We start from the raw sequence: 23,638 nt of genomic DNA, 5'->3' as shown, positions 1-23,638 counted from the left end.
ATCTTCTCCCTCATCTCCTTATTCTGGAAAATTCCATCATTAAGCGGAGGAAGAAAATTAGCATTTATTGAGGAAAACTTCCTATGTACCAGATGCAATAACCTGCCTTTCACCCTTACCCTGTCCCCATCACTTTGAGATTTATTTTAAACTAAACTACTTACAGTTTCCAAATCACATCACACTGTTGAGAATGCTGATTCTGACACAAAGGTTGTCTCCTCTACCTCTCTGCCTCTGGCTAACTCTAACTTACACTTCAAGACTGGGCTCTATTATCTCTTCCAGGAAACTTTCGCATATAACACACACAAGGCTGATTTAGGCATTCCCCCAAGTCACTACTGCAGGGCACCAGGTGCACTGATGCTGGCACAGCCCTAATCAGAGTACACAGCCTACCTTACATTCGCCTTCCCCACTAGTGTCTTTCCTAAAGGATAGAGACTGTCATATTTACCTCTGTATTCTTGGTGCTCAATCCTTGGTATATTACAGTTGCTCAAGAAATGTTTGTTGAATCAAGTTTACAAAAATCGCATAGGGTGCTAATGAGTGTCATCATTACAACTTCCCATTTAGAATGCTAATGTTTAGGAGTTCCCGTAGTGGCGCAGTGGTTAACGAATCCGACTAGGAACCATGAGGTTGTGGGTTCGGATCCGGCATTGCCATGAGCTGTGGTGTAGGTCGCAGACGCGGCTCGGATCCCGCGTTGCTGTGGCTCTGGTGTAGGCCGGTGGCTACAGCTCCGTTTAGACCCCTAGCCTGGGAACCTCCATATGCTGCGGGAGCAGCTCAAACAAAAGTCAAAAAAAAAGACGACCAAAAAAAAAAAAAAAAAAAAAAAAAAAAGAATTTAAAAAAAAAAAAAAAATAGAATGCTAATGTTTAAAAATCTGGATGAATACTTACTTCAACAGAGAAAACCTGGTCATGTTTAATTACTCCTCCACTGTGTAAAGTTCTTATTATTGTGGATTCAGGAGTTAAGGCTGATCCTAATCTCTGAGAACTATTTACACACATCTCATCACTCTGTGATTGCTCAGTATTCTCAGCATGGTATGCTGACATGTCATGTTTACTGCTTGAAGTTTTCTTCTTTTTCTTCTGCTTCTTAGGATTCTGCCCATCAGACTGAGCTTTCCTTTGTCGAAACTGGGCAAGCTACAGGGAAAAAAAAAAAATCATTATTGTCGAAAATTAATTTTTCCTTATCACTGCTAAGAAAAAAAGCAGCTTTGGAGTCACTTTCTTTAAAAGATCAAACTATCACTAAAATGATGACAAAATAAAGGACAATGGTTACTGTTTTTAACATAGGGATGATTACTGAATTACAAAGAAATTAGGTATTTCTGAATCAATGCTATTCAAATATTGAGGAAACTGAAAATATCATGTCTAAAAAGAGAAAATTAACTCAGAGTTGGGTAGAATAAGGAAAAACAAACACTCTCATTCACTGTTTAGTGAGAGTATAATATCCAGGCATGAAATTATATGAAGACAAGGAGCCCTAAATGCATTTGTTTTGTGAAGTTTGGGAGACATACTTATTTATACTAGTAAAGGTAATTATTCTATGCAAAAATATTTAGCTATACAAATGATCATTGCAGCCTTGTTTATAATGGGAAAAAATTAAAAATATTTTCAATAAAACAACAGAGCCTCCCAGCATTCCATTACCAGGAATTCTGCCATATCCTGGTGCCACTTGGACTTATCATTTATTTACTATGTTGTAGCTAGAGTATTTTTCTTAGTTAAATTTATTTTAAAAGGAGACTTTCTATCCTTGATGTAAATTAAAAGACAGTATTGCTTGTGATTCCTTTTTTTTGGCCATGCACGCAGTATGTGGAAGTTCCCAGGCCAGGGATTGAACCCATGCCACAGCAGTGATAATACCAGACTCTTAACTGCTAGGCCACCAGGAAACTCCCACTTGTGATTCTTTTTAAAAGAAAAACAGAAACAAAAATGAATACAATGAAAAATTTGAAAAAATAAAATAAAATTACATTATTAAAATTTTAGCTAGATACATTGCTGAAGGTTCTAAGAGGAATAGGCAAGTGCTAGAGGAGTGCTAAGAATCTATGAGTGCCAGCCAGACTTTTGGCCTGTCATAAGCAGATGGACTTAAAGAAACCTGGAAATGTAGTAACACTTTTACAGTACTATCCACTGTTATTTAAAACTAGATCAGGATATTACCTAAAATATCTCATCACTACCTAAATCAGAAGTATGCATTATATACTTGGGCAACACTGGGTTAATTCAATAAAAATAATACTAATGCAAACTATTATTAATATTGAAAATATTAATGTAAACCACCATTAATAATACATGTTTATGATACAGTAGTAGGTATAATATTGCAATGTAATACCTTTTAATAAGAGGAAAATTATGTGCATCTCTTCTAATTGAGACAAGGCAGGCCTCAGGCTCACAATCTCTAATAGTTCTAGTTATGTTAAACTGTAATAACACTTTACACATAGGCATGGATAAATTCTGGAAGAATATAACCATAACAACTTTGGTCTGTCTCCGAATTTGGAATTACAGGTATATTTCCTTATGCTCATTTGAAATTTCCTTTTTGGTGCAATAAATTTTCTATGTTTTATATCAAGCAACTACTTACTATGAATTCCTAAATTTAATTTGAGCTCTTGGTCATTCTAAGAGAAACAAAAGCATAAGAACAAGTTAAGCCCTCTGTGCTTTAGAAAGAAGAAATATACTAACATTAATTATATAACTATAAATTAGACCAATTACAAAGATGGTCAGTAAATTCTTAGTGATATAAAATACTAAAGCAATCGTGATGATGTTGATATCATTAACCATCAAAATATGTGATAAATACTAAAATTTATAGATTAACATACAGCATGTTATACTCTTGTCTGCTGCAGATGAAGTTTATATATATGTACTGTTTACTTAATAATTATGTCTAACAAGTCAGAAATACCTAATCACTGACTTTGTAGAATATAAAAATATATCACATTTAAATTTTTTCCCAGTTGTTTAGCAACTAGTCATTCTACTATCTGCTTAAGGAACAGATGCAAGACCAGCTGCCTCTATTTGTACATTATTAAGCTGCTGTAATGCATTTAAACTACTTTGGATAGCAAATTCATTCTTAAAAATAAACCAAGTGAAACAATTATATATTATCCATAAATAGAATCAAAAGTCCAGGCACACCATTTACAAAAGATCCCTCAGAAAGAATTCAACACCAAAAAAAAAAAAATGTTAATAATGACATACTTGATATTTTAAAATATATTCAGATAGCAGAGTATATCAGGACGAAGATGAAGATTTTGTTAGGTTATATACTTAATTTATATTTAATATTGACTTATATGTATAAATATACAACAAAAGCAAAAATTAAAACCTTACATTATAAAAAGACTGATTTAAAAAAAAACCCTGAGACAACAGTATTATCTGTCATTAAGTGAATCCAATGAAAATGCTAATAATGGACACAAATAAAAAGTAGAATGGTTCAATTATAGTATTTAAAACTAATCACTTTTAAGCACATAAAATTACAAAGACACTGTTTTAGACCTATGTTATTGATTATATGAAGTCATATTATTTTTTGAGAACAATTAACTACAAGGTAAATTCCATGAAGGTAAGAACTTTTGTTCACTGCTATATATTCAAAATCTAGAACAGTACTCAATATACATGGTGAGTGAATAAAGATTATCTTTTACAGAAAAGTTAACATTAAGCAATCGTTTTAAGCACTGTTCCAGAGAACCTAGAAACTAAGATGATATAATAGGCATATCTAATTCCACTATATAAAAAAGTTCCATAGTTTCAGAACGCAAAGTAGCAATTTAATGAATTAAAACACAAAATAATCTCTCTCACCATAATCTCTCTACCCTACTAGGCAAAACAAACAGAAAAAGCAACCAAAGACAAAATTAAATTCTCAGAAAAACAATGCCCACAACAGCTTTTTAGGATAAGCAATGAGATCCTGCTGTATAGCACTGGGAACTATATCTAGTCACTTATGATGGAGCATGATGGAGGATAATGTGAGAAAAAGAAGGTATATATGTATGAGTGACTGGGTCACTTTGATGTACAGTAGAAAACTGACAGAACACTGTAAACTACCTATAATGGAAAAAATAAAAATCATTTTTTAAAAAACAGCTTTTTAGGAAGAGTTCTGTTTTCTAAAAACATGAGAAAAGGAAGAAGATCCTATCATAAATCTAATTTCGTATAGCTATCTAAGCTATCTCAGTTTTAAATTTGAAAAACGGCAAACTAGGAAATAAGCAAAATCAGAAACTTTACTCAATTAGCTGAAATGATACACTTTAAATTACTGGAAAAACATTTATTCTAAAACATGCTAAAAATTCAGACTACTGCCATCTGTGTTTGTCATTTGGAAGCCAATTATAAAAATGTTAACATATGTAGGCACAGAAATAGTTGCAAGATTTACTGGAAAGATATTATGTCCATATACACTTGTCTTTCAAAATGAATTTGGATCTCAAGCAAATGTCTTGCCCTGACCAGAATGTGAATAAATAACAAAATAAAAATGACTAATAATTTAGTCCATAAACTCCATATTTATTACTTTATAATCATTCTCAATAAAACAAAATTTTTAAATGCTGTTAAAAAAAACACATGCAAAGTTTTTACACTGTCATTTCCAAAAAAGTACTAATTGGAATCTTTTGTTTCTTGAAAGCTGATCAGATGTTTACTATGTGCCAGTCACTATGGTAGACCTGAGTCAAAATATATGGTCCTAACAGCAGGATCTGTTACTCTAGGCCAGTCTAGTATTTCACTGAGTTGCGAGAAACAAGACTAATGTTACTGTACAATATTGTAAAATCAAACAGAACAGTCATACATCTTTAAGGAACTTAAGTACAGTAACATTTCTTGTCCTTATTTTCTCAAAAAAAGGCTTTCTATAAGAGATGTGGTGGTAGAGTTTTATAGCTGTGAAGGAAATAACTTGACATGTGACAGGTAGTGATGAACAGTACATTTATTTAACAAATATTTATTGACTGCCTATGTTTTTGCTCTGTGCTCAAGGCAGGGTAGATAGTGATGAACCAAAGAGATACAAACCCTACTCCTACTAATTGTAATCTAGGTAGGAAGAACAAATTAAATAAGTATAGGCAGATATAAAAATATATCATTTCAAGAGATAGTAAGCACTTTAAAGACAAAATATAGGTACTAAAGAATGTACACAAAAGAAAGACCTAAAAAAAAAGAAAGAAAGACATAATTCGTGTGAGGATAGAGGGAGAGGTCATGAAATATCTTACTGAGAAAAGATGTGGAAGCTGAGATTTGAAGACAAATATGAGTCACTTGGCCAAAAGTAAATGGCAAAATAGAACAAGAACATCTGACTCCAAATTCTGTATTTTTTCCATTATACCAATTTACATTCCATGCATTCTGATCTCTTTTCCTTCATTTGTCATTTAACTTTAAAACAATAACATAAACTCAGAACATGAAGTTTAAAGGCATGAACAAATGAAATCACCAAACAACAAATACTTTTTTGACAAGACTGGGGGGAAAACACACAACACACACCCACAACACCTACCCACCCCCCCCACACACCAAAGAGATTATAAAATATTTTTAAAGTGTTATCTAGTCTCCTTAGTTTTTAAAAACAGGAGTTCTCTTGAAGGCAGCGGGTTAAGGAGCTAGTGCTGTCACTGCAGGGGCTTGTGTCACAGCTATGGTGCAGCTTTCATCCCTGGCCCAAGAACTTCCACATCGCAGGTGCAGTCAAAACAAGAAACTAAAATAGCTGGAGTTCCCACTGTGGCACAGTGGGTTAATCCAATCTAAGTAGTTCAGGTTGGTGCAGGGCACAGGTTTGATCCCTGGCCTGGTGCAGTAGGCTAAAAGGATCCAGCTTTGCTGCAGCTGTTGGTCAGATTTAATCCTTGGCCTGGGAATTTGCATATGCTAGGGGAGCAGCCATTAAAAACAAAAGCTGTAAGTAGAACCACTTGCTATGCTTTTTTGCTTTAAAAAATTTAAGAAATCCTGATTAATTCTAATTATGGTGCCTTTTTGTATTTGTCAGTTCTGCCTTTAAACTTTTCTGACATTCCTTAATTAATGCTACACAGGAATGCTGTACAAACTATTACAACAAAACTGCGGGGGCCTAACTATGAAAACGATTAACACAGTTGACCAAAAGACAACTTGTAAACGATTAACACAGTTGACCAAAAGACAACTTGTACAAAGGGCTGAAGTAGGGCAAATGATTGCAAAGATGACAAAAGCAACACTTCATAAAGACTGAAGTATATTCTCCAACAATAACGCAAAAATACAAACTGTTAGAAAATAACAGTGCCAAAGAGACCTGAGGAAATCAGATATGGAAAAGCCCAAAGGACTTCACAATTGAGCCAGGAGTCTTATTTATATCTTATAGCCTCATTCAGTAGTAATTTTTTCTTAAAGATTTGGAATACCTTCATGTCTAAGAAGAAAACAGATTCTGCAGCCTAAAAAAAAAATCATCTTAATATTTCATATTTTACATTTCATTGTCTGGCACATAGTAAACACAAACTTTTTTGAATGAAAATAATGTTTCAAAAAGAATATGGATGATGGGGTTTGTCTCTGCAGCGCTGAGCCACAAGTTTGATCCCTGGCTCGATGCAGTGGGTTAATATCAGATCCAATGTTAAGATCAGATCTGAACCCTGGCTACACGGCAGCCAAAAAAGGGAAAAGAAAAAGAATATGGATTACATATAATAGAGTACAGCACTGTTGTGTCTACAGAGACTATAATAAGCTAGCTATGTGACACTGGACAAGTTACTTAACCTCCACAGGACTCAAGTTTTTTCAATTGTACAATGAAAGGGTAGATTAGAAGGATCTTTAAAAACTTTTCAGTTTTACCATATGATCCAGTAATTCCACTCCTAGGTGATATACCCAAAGAAAATGAAAACACTAATTCAAAAAGATACATGCACTCCAATGTTCCTAGCACCATTATTTACAACACCCAATATATGGAAGCAACCTAAATATCCATCAACAGATGACTGGATAAAGAAAGTATGGTGTACACACACACACACACACACACACACACACACACACGGATATTACTCAGCCATAAAAAAAAGAATGGAATTATGCCATTTGCAGCAACATGAACAGACCCAGAGGGTGTTATGTTAATGAAGTAAGTCAGGGAAAGACAAATACTATATGTTACCACTTATGTGTGGAATCTAAAAAATAAAACAAATGAATATAACAAAATAGAAGAGACTGAGATATAGAGAATGAGTGGTTACCAGTGGGGAAAAGGGCAAGATACAGGGGTAAGGGATTAAGAGGTACAAACAAAGTGTGTGTACAAAATAAATAAGCTACAAGGAAATACTGCACGACACAAGGAACATAGTCACTATTTTATGGATTCAATATCTATAAAAATACTGAATCTCTATGCTATAAACTTGAAACTAATATTATAGATCACCTACATGCCAATCAAGCAATCAATAAAATTTCTTTCAGTTTTAATGCTTATTTTGGAAATTTTTTTTTCAACTGTTCCTTTTTCTTTTTTTCCCCATCCCACACTGTTTTTTTGTTTTGTTTTGTTTGCATTTTTTTTCTTGTTTTTGTTTTTACCATGCTGGCAGCACGTGGAAGTCCCAAGGCCAGGGATTTGAACCCATGCCACAGCAGTGATCCAAGCCACTACAGTGACAATGCCAGATCCTTAACCCACTGCACCAAAAGAGAACTAACTCCTCCTTTTTCCTTCCCCATGGTCTCACTAACTATATGGGAAAAAAAACTAGAATTCTACATTATAAAAAATTCTATTTAGCTGTTGCTTAAAAAAGATAATTCAATTAACAAGTGATCCCAAAGGAAAAATGATAAAGAATAAAAAGTGGAATGATTACAGTATTCAAAACAAATCACTTCTAAGTACATTAAATTATTAAAATACTGTTTCAGGCTAACGTTACTGATTATATGAAGTTATTACTGCCAAACAAATAACTAGAAGCTCCAAGAGGCAGAGATTTTTAGTGTAGGCAGAACTTCCTTCTGAGAAAAATGGCCAGTGCTCATAGCTCCTACCATCCAGCACACCCACCCCAGCTGCTTCTCCTACTCTAGTTTGATGAGAAAACAGGCTAGTCAATTAGTCTCTTTTCTTGGAATTAGGGAACAAAGATCAGGAAATATGTCCAGAAAGTTACAGAGGGGAGATGAATCTCATTGAAGGATTTTAAAATCAGCATGTTAAAATAATCATATCAATATCTCTAAAATCACCTATAAGGTACACTTATGTGATCAACCTACTAGTCATGGTGCAGAATGAAACACTTTTTTGTGTGTCGCAAACAGCCAGTTTTCCTTCTGATGTTAAGTCATCGCTACTTTTTCAGTTGCACACCAAGTATCTGACTTATAAGAGTTCATGATGTATTGTCCCTTGGTTTTGCAGAATCACACAAAATGGCTACGTCAGTGGATGCCAAACTCTACTGCGCACTGAGGATCTTCAAAACAGTGAGTCCTGAATTCCACCCCAGATTTTCTGATTTGGGAATGGAACATGTCTTAGGCTTTGAAATTATTTAAAGCTTTCCAGGTGCTTCTAATGTGCAGCTAAGTTTGGGAACCACTAAGTTAGATGCTTATACTGTGAATAAAATTGCTTGCTCCATTTAAATAATTTTTCTCCCCCCCCCTTTTTAAGTGACAATAGTGGGAAACAATTCCACTGAATAGAATGAATTTGGGGATTCATCCTGTAATTTTTGGTCATGTGCAAACTGATGTATAAGCAAAGAAAGATGATCTGCAAAGAGAGGAGTATTAAATATTGTGAAAATGAAATGAGATGACAAAGAGAACGGCATTGGTTTTAAACAGCTTTTCAGTTTCCATGAGTCCCAACTATACTTCTCTCAGCTTCCTTTGAAATCTCTATAACAACTCTTTATTTTTCTCCCCTTCGCCTAAAAAATCAGTTTTTTGGGGAACAAAAGAGCCCTACTAGAATTAGAGTGTTTACATTTAGCTACTTCAATCAGTCAATATTTTGTATTTAAAAAAACACATGGTTTTACTGCTTCATCTGTAGAGTAGTAACATACAACTGCCACCTGGTGGAAGCATACCTACCTGAATAAGAGATTTTTTTGGAAAGGAGTAACCTTTTCAGAGGTGAAACATGCCAAATATACATTCTTCAATAGTTTTTGGCTAATTTTTGGTAAAATCCACACTACCTCAACTGATATATAGCTCCTCACTATCTGATGCCCACCTACTACTCCAATCTAATTTTCTACTATATAGCTCAATTCTCTATGCTCCAGTATTAAGAATGATGATGATGGCAGCTAATACTTCTTGAAAACTTTTTATAATCTGACAATGTTCTAAGAGCTTTATCTGTATTAGCTGAATTCTCACAACAACCCCAAGGCAGGTACTATTACTGTCCTCAATTTCCAAACGAAAAACAGAAATACTGAGAAGTTAAGCAACTTGTCTAAAGTCACAAGGCTAATAAATTCGAGCCAGGATTTGATCTTAGACCATATGGTCTCACCCAAGCTCATAACTACTACAATTATACTGCTTTTCACAAAAAAGAAAAAAAAATTGAAAAAGTAGGTAACATTCAGCACTCTTTTCTGATTCCCATTCACCCCCATCTCACTATAATCTGAATCCTTTGTTTCCTTTTCTGACCAACTGCTACTAAAGTTGACGGTCACTTTTCAGGTCTATCACACCTGTTTTCTCATTTTTGACAAATGGCCACTCCTCCTTACTTGAAACTCTTCCTTTAGTTTTACAGACATTATCATCTTCTAGCTTTGTGAATAGTTTGTATCGCAGTATCCTTTTCAGACACTTTCCTGTTTTTTTAAACATGGGTGTTTCCATAGGATTCAACTCTCAATATGCATCCCTCTTAATCTTCTTGAGTGAGCTCCCCATTTCTGGAATGTTGTCTGGTATCTTTAAGCCAAATATTTATCTCTAGCATGGCATCTGTCTTAAGCTCCAGACTCACATTCAATTTTACACTGGACCATTCCTCTAAGATGCCCTCCAACTCAACATATCCAAAACAAAACTCGTCTTCATCTTACTCAAATATCTGTTACCCTTCAAATATGGTCACATTATCTAACTTAGAGACCATTCACTCAAATGCTCCTTTTCCCCAAATTTGTCCATGTTTCCCTATCTCAGAGACTAGCACCTACATTCCTTCAGTTGCTCAAGTCAGAAAACTGAGTCTTCTCTTGTCTTAGTCTGTCTGGGCTGGTGTAACAAAAATATCATAGACTAGATGGTGTATAAGCATCAGAAATTTAGTGCAAAATCAGGGAACTGGCATATTTAGTGTCTGAGGAGAGCTCACTTTCTAGTTCACAGATGGCCACCTTTTTGCCAAAGCCTCACATGCTAGGAGGCAAGGGATCTCTCTTTTGTAAGGGCACTATTCCTATTTATGAGGTTCTCCCTCATGACCTAATAATTTCTCAAAGACCTCCCACCTTGATACAATCACATTGGGGGTTAGGGTTTCCACATATGATTCTGGGGTAACATGAACATTCAGATCATAGTGTCTCTTACCCTTTGCAACCATTTACCATGGCCTCTCAATCCTTCCTCCTAAACAGTGATCAAGGATATAAAAAAGCCTGTGGAGGGTTGAAGTTAAGAACAAAATCTCTTGGGTCAGATGGAATGGGTTTGAATCCTAGTTCTACCACTACGACTTTGTGCAAATTACTTAACCTCTCTGGTTTTCCCACCTATAAAAATGGCAATACAAACAATATCCACAGCTCTTAGAACAGTGAATAAAGATTAAATAAGAAAATAAATATAAAACCCTTAGCATAATACCTGGCATTAGAAAGTGCTCAAAAATCAAATTCATGCTTTTCTTTCACTGTCAACTTTTCTCCTGCCCAAGAGAGAGACAATGAGGTAGAAACAAAAGTGGGGATAAATCAAGAAATATTAAAAATATTTAAAAGGTCAAATCAGCAGAATGTGGTAACTGGTTGGCTCTGAAAAGTAAAGGAGAGTGAGTCATGAAAACCAAATAGGAGCTGAGGTAATGTGGGCTTATTCAGTAGTGGTGTTTGAATAGGAAAAAAAACAAAAAAACAAAAAAACAATTAATGGAACTGGGTTATAGGTACACAGAATATAGGAAATAATCACAAAATAATTCAAAAGGTTTTAGTTTTCATCTAAGATGTTTTCTGAATAGGTATAAACTAATGAGCCTCAAAAATATGATGCGACATAGGATAGAAAAGAAAACAAGAAGAGTTTCTGCTGTAGCACAGCAGATTAAGGATCCAGAATTGTCTCTGTGATGGCACAGGTTCGGTTCCTGGCCTGGCCTAGTAGGTTAAGGATCTGGTGTTGCTGCAGTTGTGGCATAGGTCACAGCTACAACTTGGATTCAATTCCTGGCCCAGGAACTTCCATATGCAGCAAAAAAAAGAAAAAAAAGAAAGAATATTAGAGCACTAAAAATTTTTAAATCCAAATCCTAGAGGAAAAAAGATTATATAGACTCTTCTGTCATAAGATTAAAACACCAAGACTTATTAAAATTACTTACACTGCATTTTATCTTTTGAATTAAAAATAAACATATATTATACTTAAAAAAACCAAATTATTATCTTCTCTATTTCTCAAAAATTGCTAATTAAACATTGCATTGGTTGAAATGGAAAAGAGAGAGTTCTCTTGTTAAGAGGAAGTCACTGAGTAGAAATGCTCAGACATGGAGTTTTCGCTGTGGTGCAGCGGGCTAAAGATCAGCCATTGTCTCTGCAGCAGCTCAGGCTGCTGCTGAGGCATGGGTTCCATCCCCAGACTAGCACAGTGGATTAAGGATCCAGTGTTGCTGCAGCTGTGGCTCAGATTCAATCCCTGGTCTGGGGACTTCCATACGCCAGGGTTCAGGGCTGGGACTCAGACAAAGACAAATATTCTTATTAGAAAAGGAATTTATACAAATTAAAAATTAAATCTCAGTTTGGCAAACAAAAATATTTTACATAAAAATATTCCCAATATTTTAAGCTTCGAAAAGTTTCCATAACTTTCAGCCAAAATTTACTATTTCATGTATAAAATTTCAGTAAATACTTGCTAATGCAATTTTTACACACTTTTGAATATTTTCCCCCTTTTTTTGGCCGCACCCATGGCATGTTTGATTTCTGTGCCAGGGATCAAACCCACACCACAGCAGTGACCCAAGCCACAGCAGTAACCACATGGGATCCCTAAATCGCTAGGCCACCAGGAAACTCCCCTAATACTTTGCCCTTTAGAGGATCTACTCATCTATTTGACCTAAGAAATCAACAATATGGAGTTCCCATCAGGTGTAGTGGAAATGAATCCAACTAGGAACCACGAGGTTTCAGGTTCTATCCCTGGCCTCATTCGGTGGGTTTAGGATCCAGCATTGCCATGAGCTGTGATGTAGGTCACAGAAGTGGCTCAGATCTGGTGTTGCTGTGGCTGTGGTGTAGGCCGGCAGCTGCAGCTCCAATTAGACTCCTAGCCTGGGAACCTCCATATGCTGTGGGTGCGGCCCTAAAAAACCAAAAAAAAAAAAAACCCAAAAACCAACAACAGTGTTTTATGCACATAGTCAACAGACCATAATAATAACAGACCATAATTACCTCAGACCACTGCCTCACCCCATCACAAACCCCTGTTTCTCTTTCCCCTGCATCCTCTTACATACTTTCACACATTAGGCTAGCTTTTTGATAAATATAGAGAATACTTTAGTTATAAGTGGCCCCTGTCCCTATCTTCCCTGAGGAAACAATAAGGCAATAACAACTTGAAAAAGTGAGACCCCTGAGGAATAAATACAGCCTACTCACAGTTTCACAATGAATGATCCTTAGTAGACAAGGAATTTTATTGACTAATTTTGTATATTCAGTATTAAGAAATAGAAGGAAACAGTCTAGATTATATAACCTGCTAGTTTTCCAGAGATCTGTAACCAGAAAACCTATTCAATTAATATAATTTATAAATTCAAAACTTTATTTTACAGATTAGGATTCTGAATAACAAAGTTTAGTGTAGTACTTACTAGTAAAAATAATTTTGAGGAGACTTGGAGAAATGATCTCTTAGTGGAAAAGAAATAACTTGAGGGCTTTAAGAAATAGTTTCTTAAAATGAAAAAAAAAGTCAAGTTTACAGAGAAACTTTTATCTTACACAAGAATCTCTAGCAAACCGTAATAATTATAGCCATGATGGCAACTGAAACAAACACCACAATGTTCATAAACAAAGAGAATAAGGGAATTTTTCAAGGTACAAAATAATCTATACATTAATAACCTAGGCAAAAACCACTTCTGGAACAATGCTAAGTTTTTGAATAGCATTAAATCCATGTGCAAATCAACCAAAAGTTTATGCAGTGTATGTAGACACACATTAAGTATCCTAAGTTACATTTAGGTGACTATGACCACAAAAACTCCAGAAGTAAAAAAGAAGTCAATATGACAACAAAAATATCTCACACTAGTAAAGTATCTGCACGGATCTATTCTGTATGACAACAAAAATATCTTACATAGTAAAGTATCTGTATGGATCTATAATGAAAATGACAGGCCTTTTTGTTACTTAAGATTAGGTTTTTTTTTTTTCCCACAGTGAAAATGGACTGGTAATGATCAAGTCAAAAACTCAACAGGTGCTCCTTGGACAAACTGTATGCACTTGTAAAACAGCTGGCCATGGAATGACATGACTCACTGGCCCACACAAAATTCAAACTTTAGCATCATGCTCTAATTAAACCACCAAGAAGGAAGCAGCAGTTTAAATTCTGGCAGAGCCCAGAAGGCCTTAAAAAAAAAAAGAAAGAAAGACAGATAACCTTACTGGAGATGTGTACTCTGCTCTTCTCTATCAGCTGCCTGAGTGCATTTCTCACTCTCTCTCTAGGTATATAAAAATACATACATAATATAAATATAATAAATAATAATTAATAATAGTACATAAAAGAAGTAACAACCCAATTTAAAAACGGGCAAAGCACTCGAATAGACAGTTCTCTAAAGACAGACAGATACCCAATAAGCACATGAAAGGATGTTCAACATTCTTAGTCATTAGGAAATTTGAAAAAGTAAAATGAAATTCCACTTACCACCCACTAGAATAATTTTTTTAAATGGAAAACAGTAAGTGTTGGTGAGGATATGGAGAAATTAGAACCTCATACACTGCTGGTGGGAATATGGGCAGACAGTAGGAAAAACTGTGCTTCCTCAAAAAACACAGAATTACCATATATGATCCAGAAATTCTACTCATAGGTATATACTCAAGAGAAATGAAAGCAGGTACTCAAATATTACATACAAATGTTCACAGCAGCACTATTCACAACAGCTAAAAGGCAGAAACAACTCATACGACCATCAACTGATAAATAAACAAAATGTTCTACATACTTAGAATATTATTCAGCCATAAAAGGGAGTCAAGTACTGATTTATTCTACAATACTGGTGAATCTCAAAAACATACTAAGTGACAAAAAGCAAATAATAAGAGTCAGATATTATATAATTACATTTATATGAAATATCTAGACTAGGTAAACCCACAGAAACAGAAAGTAGATTGGTGGTTGCTAGAGGCTTGGTAGGGGTGGAGGGGAAGAAGGGAATGAAGAGTATCTTCTTAATGGATACAGAGCTTTCTTCTGGGATGAGAAAAACGTTTTAAAATTAAAGAAAAGTGGTGATTGCACAATGCTGTGTATGTACTAAGTGCCTAAAAATTGTTTAAGATGGTTCTTTTTATATAAATTCTACTTCCAAGTAAAAAATCATAGCTCCTTTATTTATTTGGCATTTTAGGGCCACACTTGTGGCATATGGAGGTCCCCAAGCTAGGGGTCTAGTCAGAGATACAGCTGCTGACCTATGCCACACCTACAGCAACGCCAGATCCTTAACCCACTGAGAGAGGCCAGGGATGGAACGCGCAACCTCATGGTTCCTAGTCAGATTCGTTTCTGCTGCGCCACAACGGGAACTCCCATGGTCCCTTTATATCTAGTACCAAAGGAGCTCAAAATTCTCAATCATTACCACATTTATTCCTCAAAACACCTATTGTGAGTCATGGACTCTGACAAGATTATTCCCACAGACAGTAAGGCCCAAAATTTGTAATAATTTAAACAAATGCTTGCTAAGTAAAAGTCCATAGCTGTAGTTGTAGGCGTTCAAAAATGCTACTTGAATAAGTAAATTAATGTCTGTACTAGTGTCTTTTCTAGTACAGAAAACAGCAGTATTATAAATACACTGCCCCAAAAGCAAAACAACCCTTATAAATTTATAAATAAACTTTCTAAAATTCTGAAGCTTTCCAAATTAAAGTTTTTAAAGAGATGCTAACCAGTGAAGATGCCTAATTTCAATTTCAATAGAATCCAATTGAGAAATATAAATAATGTTTCTTTCATATTTAACAATTTACTGTGACAACTTTTTCTAGCTTCCATATTAGAATAAATTCATTTACATTTCAATGATTGGTAGCCTATAACAGATAAATATTTTACAGTCATAGTTTAGTTCTGACTATAATTTTTATATATAAAAACAAGTGATGTTTTGTTTGAAAATAATTTTTGCCCCAGTCTTGTCATATTCCAGTCACTTATAATCTCCTCTCTTTTTCACTTTCTCTCTTCCATGTGCTCATTCCACTTTCAGTTTTACTGACAGGACACAACAGATCTCCTTGCCAAGTCTCCCTTCACTGGATCTTAACCACTTCTCTATCCCTATTCCTGCCATTTCTTGGATTCCCTTTAAAAACCTTTCTTCAATATAGACTTCAAGAAACCTGTTCTGCCCATTTCCTCCATATTCTCTCTCTTTAAGGCTCAAAATTTTTAAATCATGTTTTACTTTGTTGTTGTTGTTTTTTTAACAAAGCCTAAAGGTCATGAAGCAGTTTTTAAGTCACAGACAATGCACCACTGTTGCAATAAATGTTACTGAAAGTACCAAAATACTGTATTCAATTTGAAAGCTAAGCAAGCTATGTCACATATGAGAATAAAAATACTAGAAAGTTTAAAAGAAAACAGAGATGGAGGGCAACTTTCTTAGTGATGCAGAGGTGTGTATGAAATATGCAGGAACAATTTTATACCATAACTTTGTCTATCAGGGTGGAAACAGTAATTGAAAAGTCCTGTTATCAATAACCTAACAAACAGCTTGCACAGAGCATTGTGCTTTTTTGCATTTTTTGGCACTATTTTTCAAACTGAAAATGCTCATTAAACAAATGAAAATCATATAATTACTACTTACTGAATGCAATAGGCAAAAGTTTTAATAATTATTCGAGATAATGCCTATCATATAAAATAAGTGGTATAAAACTTTGGTTTTACCGAATTCCGCTACGTTAGAAGAATATTAAAAAGTTTAACTAGGAATTCTCACTGTGGCACAGTGGGTTAAGGATCTGACTGAAGCAGCTTGGGTTACATTCCCCCACCCAGCACAGAGGGTTAAAGGATCCTGCGTTGCTACAGCTGCAGCAAAGGTGGCTCAGATTCAATCCTTCACCTGGGAATTTTCATATACCCTAGGTACAGCCATTTAAAAAAAAGTAGGAGCTCCTGCTGTGGCACAACATGATTGGCGGTGTCCTCAGAGCACTAGCAGCAGGTTCAATCCTCAGGCCGGCACAGCACGTTAAGGATTCAGTGCTGCCGAAGTTTCGGATTAGGTCGCAATTGTGGCCCAGACCTGATCCCTTGCCTGGGAGCTCTATACGCCACTGGTAGGCCAAAAATGGGGAGGGGGGAAATACATGCCTAAGGTGAATTTACGACAGTATTATTTTTATGCTAAAGACACAGCTGTCTTCTAACTTTGTTCCCTAATGTAATACTCTCTTTATATGAGAAATAATTTTACTTGGAAAAAAATGAAGTCACTCAAAGTGGAGTTAGAAATAGTTTGAATCAACACAAGGAGAGTCTACGTAGTGCTGTCCTTGTCAGCACCTTGTAAATGGTGTTAGCCCAGCTCTGAAAATATTTACTTAATGCAGTAATGTCTCCCATCCCCATGGGTCAGGCTTCTTGCTACATCAACGCTGAGGAAATAGCCCAAAGGCAAACCAGAAACCAAAGGTAGCAGAAAAACTAAACTGTTCATAAAGCCCATTCACCAGGCTCCATCAATGCTTGATTATTACAAACCATTCTCTCAAGCTCAGTTATTGGGTTCTCTCTTCCTCATGGCAAATCTAAAATAGCAAGTTAGAAGTAGAGGCAGATGAAATGGAGCAAGGCAAGATGAGCATGTTCATGGCAATGAGAACTGACAGCAAGGAAAAAGAATAAGAACTAAAAAACCAGAAATGAGATCTATAAATGTCTGATAATAGAATCCCAATTATATAATGCAAGCAGCACTGGAATTATAGTTCCAGGACTACACTATCAGGGCCCTTAGGAAACCTAGTTATTCTGTGCCTCATTTTCTTGTTCTATATAACGACCATAAATATAACACTCGTCAACATACTATATTTAATAAGCTTTTATTATTTCTAAAAGTGGCATTTAAACATTTTTATTGGTCACAAAAGAAATATATTGCAGAGAATTGGAAGATTACTAAAAGTGTAAAGAAAATTAAAATTGCCTATAACCCATCACCAAAGATAACCATCACTTACATTTTGGTGCATTTTTTCAGGTGTCTTCATATATAAATATATACATATACTTTTTCAGTAACATTTTTATTAATCTGTCATTATTTGTGAGCTTCTTCCCAAATCAGAAAATTTCTTTAGAATTATTTTAATGGCCAAATACATCAAAATTTATTCTCTTATCATTGCAGATATTGGTTAGTATAAAATATTCCATAAAGTATGCTATACTGTACATGACAGGTCATTTTAAAAATGATCATTTATAGATACAAAAGGAAGTTTTTCAATGAACAGCTTACCAAACACCAAGAAAAAAATTTATAAGTTGTGGTTTGTAGAACTCGATTATCAAATACAATACTTAAGGGCAATTAACAAACTAGACACTAAAAAAAAAAAAAAAAAAAAAAAAAAAAATCAAGCATCTTTTAAGTGATTTTTTTTTTTTTTCTTTTTATGGCCACATCTGCAGAACATGAAAGTTCCCAGGCAAGGGGTCAAATCGGAGTTACAGCTGAGGCCTATACCACAGCTACAGCAACAATGGATCCGAGCCACACCTGCAAACCAATGGGAGCGTAAACCCACTGAGCAAGGCCAGAGATTGAGCCCACATCCTTATGGACTGCACAGAGACTATGTTGGGTCCTTAATCCTCTGAACCATAATAGGAACTCTTTAAATGATTTCTTTTCTTTCTTTTTTTTTTTTTTTGTCTTTTTAGGGCTGCGCCCGTGGCATATGGAGTTCCCAGGCTAGAGGTCCAATCAGAGCTGTAGCCTCCGGCCTACACCAGAGTCACAGCAACACCAGATCCCAGCAGAGTCTGCAACCTACACCACAGTCCATGGCAACACCAGATCCTTAACCCACTGAGCAAGGCCAGGGATCGAACCGGCATCCTCATGGATGCTAGTCAGGTTCATTAACCGCTGAGCCACGACAGGAATTCCTTGAAGAGATTTCTATTGCCAGCAATAAAAGACTTTCAATTAAGAGAATTCTGGATTACTGTTATTAAATTACAACATGCTAGTAATCATTTTGCTTATTCATTCACTAAGCAAATATTTACTGAGTACTTTTTTTTTTTGCCATTTCTTGGGCCACTCCCGTGGCATATGGAGGTTCCCAGGCCAGGGGTCGAATCGGAGCTGTAACCACCGGCCTACGCCAGAGCCACAGCAACGCGGGATCTGAGCCGCGTCTGCAACCTACACCACAGCTCACGGCAACGCCAGATCGTTAACTCACTGAGCAAGGGCAGGGACCGAACCCGCAACCTCATGGTTCCTAGTCAGATTCGTTAACCACTGCGCCACGACAGGAACTCCTACTGAGCACTTTTTTGATAGGCATTTTGGTAGGCTGCATTACTATCAATAGTAAGAACCTTCTTTGTAAAAGAGACTTTAAAATAATATAGCAATATTTAACACATTTTAACAAATGAAAAAAATTCACCCCAAATCCTACTTTACCACTCCTCTCACTGTACTTACTACCCAGTGTCTGTCTGTCCCACTAAACTTTAAGAACAGAGAATAGTGCCACCTATTTCCAGTTTTTAGTATAGAGTTCATTCAGGTTTGCTGAATGACCTGACACAACCCAAAGTTTTTAAGTCCTAATATAAAAGCACACATTTATACAAATGAAGTAATGTATACACTAATTTTTTTTTCTTTTTTGGCTGCCCTGGGGCATAAGGAGTTTCTGGGCCAGAAATCAGATCTGAGCCACAGCTGCAACCTACAAGCCACCTGTGGCAATGTGGGATCCTTTAATCCACTGCAACAGGCCAGGACTGAACCTGCATCCTAAAGCTGCAGAGACATCAATGGTCCCATTGCACCACAGGAGGAAATCCTGTGCACACTATTTTATTTTATTTCTTTCCATCTTTTTGTTCTTTTTCAGGGCCACATCCACGGCATATGGAAGTTCCCAGGCTAGGGATCTAATTGGAGCTGTAGCCACCGGCCTACACCAGAGCCACAGCAATATGGGATCCGAGCCATGTCTGCGACTTACACCACAGCTCATGGCAACGCCGGATTCTTAACCCACTGAGCAAGGCCAGGGATTGAACCCGAAACCTCATGGTTCCTAGTCGGGTTCATTTCTGCTGTGCCATGACAGGAACTCCTATACACACTTTTTTTTTTTTTTTTTTTTTTTTTTTTTGTCTTTTTGCTATTTCTTGGGCCGCTCCCGCGGCATGTGGAAGTTCCCAGGCTAGGGGTCTAATCGGAGCTGTAGCCACCAGCCTACGCCAGAGCCACAGCAACGCAGGATCCGAGCCGCATCTGTGACCTACACCTCAGCTCACGGCAACGCCAGACTGTTAACCCACTGAGCAAGGGCAGGGATCGAACCCGCAACCTCATGGTTCCTAATTGGATTCGTTAACCACTGCGCCACGATGGGAACTCCATATACACACTATTTTTGATGATGCTGTTTTCACTCTATTTTCCATGTTCCTAGCAGTCTTCATATTACTGACTGTATAATATTCCATCACACTTATGTAATACAGTTTAGAAAATGATTCTCCTAATATTATCTTTGAAGGTTGTTTCTAGTGTTTTCATACTGTATAGCCAATGCTTGAGGAAACATATCTTGCCCTACAAGTCTCACAGATTTATTTCTGACTGGAAAACTATGGCTTAATTCTATAAGAAGATAATCTTCTACAATAAAAGTGAACATTTAAAGGAGATTTTAACCCCATCGGCAGAATTTTAAAGGACAAAAACACACATACAAAGAAACTAGAATTCCTTTTTTGTTGAATCAAAGCAACTTAAATGAATCCTCTATTGTGAAATGTGTTGTCCTAAGCATTTTATTTGGACTGCTTCACATATATTTAGGAAAGTATACTTCTGGAGGCAGGCTGTAAAAATTCTGAAGTAACAAAGAGCCAAGCAAAATGTCTAAGTAGAGCTTCAATACTTTTGTAGGGAAGGGCACACTTCCACTTTCTTGGATTCATAGATCGCGCTCATATACTCAGATTGCAGAAATTTAATCAACTTTGAGCATCTAAAGATGCCTTGATTCCCTTTTTCCTCCACGTATAGCTTCTAAAATAATGTCTGCCTGATAACATATAAGGACTTAAGCTTTGACCGTAGATAATATCAAGATAGTTTATATACTTACATTCATTTAAGGAACCTGTGCTAACCATCTACTACTGTATCTCTGCAATGTGTGCTTCAGGGATTACTGAAATCATAGACCCCAATCTCCTTAACTTGTTTATTTGGCAGGAGGGAAAGGTGAAGAAGAGAGAAGAAACAGTTAACTACATTATAATTTAATCGTGGTCCAAAAATGACTGCTAACAATCATCTCTAATAAAACAGACTATAATCTATAAACAGTAATTTCATTACAGGGAGGAAGGGGGCCTTAGAGTGGCCAAAAAAAAAAAAAAATACTCAAACATGTAATTTTTAAAAGAAATATCCTATTTAGGTTATATTTTGTCTTGCCAAATTTTTTGTGAAGCCAAGTGAATAATACCTGTGTATGATTTTGCGTTGTTTGCTTTACAGGTTTTTTTTCATACACATACATAAAACAGGGACTCAACAAGATTATATAGAGAGAGGTAAAATTCAATTTAAAGCGGGAATTCTATAGGTGTTGCTTAGAATATGGAACCCTTCGTCCCCTGAAGTTCCATTCACAGACTGCATTACTATTCCACACAATACAAAGCGCATGCCATGACAAAGACCTCCAAACACAAACATACAAAGCCAGGCTCCTAAAAACGCCCCTAAAGCGAAGTTCACAGCTGGCACTTGTGGCACACTCTTGCCACTGCTGAGGCAGCTGTCACAGGCCAATCACACACCCAAGAGTGCCAGCGTGCCACCTAAGAAAGCCTAGCTAATGATGAGCGTACAAATCCCTTACCGAATAAAGAAAAGCCCCAAATCCCCACCCTGAAGAGCACAATGCCTCCACTACCCAGAAAAGTCCCTAAGTAAAAAAAAAAAAAAAAAAAAAAAAAAGTGAAAGGATGGAAATTTATAAGCAATAAATACCAGATTAGAGCAATACGGTAAAAGAGGGATTTTATTTGGGCGTTCAAATGAGAAAGGAGCCACACCACCCAATCCTCACGGAAATATCCGCTAGGTAGTATAGCACTAAGCTTTTTCAATTGGAAAAGGGAGAGAAGAGGGCGAGGGGAAATGCGGACCCTGCAGCACCTCCCTCCCTGGCAGCGCACCGGTGCTGCAATATCTCCACTTCCCAGGCCCCCTCCGAACCCTTCCCAGCCACCGCCTCCCAGCGCAGGCCGGGCGGCCTCCGGTTCTCTTACCCTCGCTTTGCCGGCCTCCAGCTTCTTCTGCCTCTCTTCGTCCTCCATAGCTTCTGCGGGGAAGGCTGGGGGAAGACACGCAAGGGGTCAAGAGTAGAAAGGAAAGGTCGGTTCAGACGGAGGTGGGACCGCAAGCTCCACAGCCCCGCTCGCGGGGCCGGGCCGGCGCTCCTCCCCGCCCGGAGTGGAACCAGTCTCCTCGCTCACTGGCTGACAGTACTCGGCCGCACGAGCAGCGTCGTCACCGCCGCAGCCGCCATCTTCGTCTCCACGTAAACACACGGCGGGACGGGCGGGAGGGCGGGGGGCACGTCAAGCCGCGCAGCCGCCTCAAGCCTCGCGGCGCCGGGCAGGTGCTCCCGCGGCCCCGCCCCGTCCCGCGCGCCCCGCCCCCGCCGGCCCAGTGCTCAGCAGCCAGGGCGACCCCCGCCCGGCCTCCGATCCTCGCACCCACACCCGAAAAACTAGCTAGGAGAGCACCCTCGCCAAGGGCCGAACGCCACTCTCCAGGTGACGGAGAGGGTTGGGAGAGAGGGAGTGTGCCAGGGGACCCAGTCGGACCCCCACCACTGTCCAAGGACTCAGTGGTCGTTTTTAAAGCCTTGAGATTTTGCAAATTTCTAAAGAAAAAATAAAACCCAAGTGCCTGATGGCGAAATTGGTGAAGGCTGAAAAGTCCCAAAGGAAAAGACGGGGGTAAGGGTGGATCGGGAAGAGGATCCACCGGACACTTTTTCAACCTAGATTGACTCCTCCACCCGAAGGACGGGGAAGGCAGCTAGCAGCTCTTATTGCGGAGGGCTGCAAAGACGGCTAGTAGCTCTTATTGCTTGCTTCCTTAGCGGAAAGTCCCTCTCCGATCTCGGGTTCATCCTTAAAGGCCCACCTCACACGCCGCCTGGAATAGCTTTTCTGATCTCTTTGTTCCCTCCACCGCAACCGGGAGTATCCAGCCTCATCTTAATCCCCTCCCACTCCTCCTTGGAGCTTGCCCTTAGTTATGGTGTCCTGAAATGAGCCTAGGCTTTGGAACCTAGGTTGAGGACAAAGCCAGGATAAACTTTCTAGCTTAGATGATCTTGAACCAAGTTACCTATCTTCCTTGAGCTTACCTGGAAGTTTTGGAAGGGTTGTTAATATATATGAGTTAACATGTGTTATATTAAAAAATCCTTAATGTCAGTTTCCTCTCTCCTTGTATTCCTGTATGCATACTGCGTGATATTTTAAAACCTTGCGCCCTTCTTAATTCACCTCATATACCTGACTTCTTAAGGGCAAAGACTATCTTGCTAATTTTGGCATTGCTAAAATGACTAGCGTAATGCTTTGCACCCAATGAACACTTGTT

General features: G+C 37.4%; 1 protein-coding gene across 25 annotated transcripts in view; it reads right to left on the bottom strand.

The window, feature by feature from the left end:
• The window catches only part of AKAP9 (A-kinase anchoring protein 9), a 159,263-nt gene extending 136,694 nt beyond the window's left edge, over positions 1-22,569 (bottom strand). For 24 of the 25 annotated variants that reach the window (XM_084974549.1, XM_021102178.2, XM_021102180.2 and 21 more), the window contains exons 1-2: positions 22,288-22,569; positions 916-1,170 (exon numbers count right to left, since the gene is read on the bottom strand). In XM_084974549.1, the coding sequence (XP_084830675.1) occupies positions 916-1,170; positions 22,288-22,335 (303 nt within the window). In that variant the 5' untranslated portion in view covers positions 22,336-22,569. 25 annotated transcript variants of the gene reach the window in all.
• Between the last annotated feature and the right edge of the window lie 1,069 nt (positions 22,570-23,638).

This window comes from Sus scrofa, chromosome 9 (assembly GCF_054392235.1).
Source record: "Sus scrofa isolate SSC_HxYL_T2T_F1_AM1 chromosome 9, Sscrofa_HxYL_maternal_Yorkshire_Landrace_v2.0, whole genome shotgun sequence".
NCBI lineage: Eukaryota > Metazoa > Chordata > Mammalia > Artiodactyla > Suidae > Sus > Sus scrofa.
This window is presented reverse-complemented; position numbering and strand designations above follow the sequence as displayed.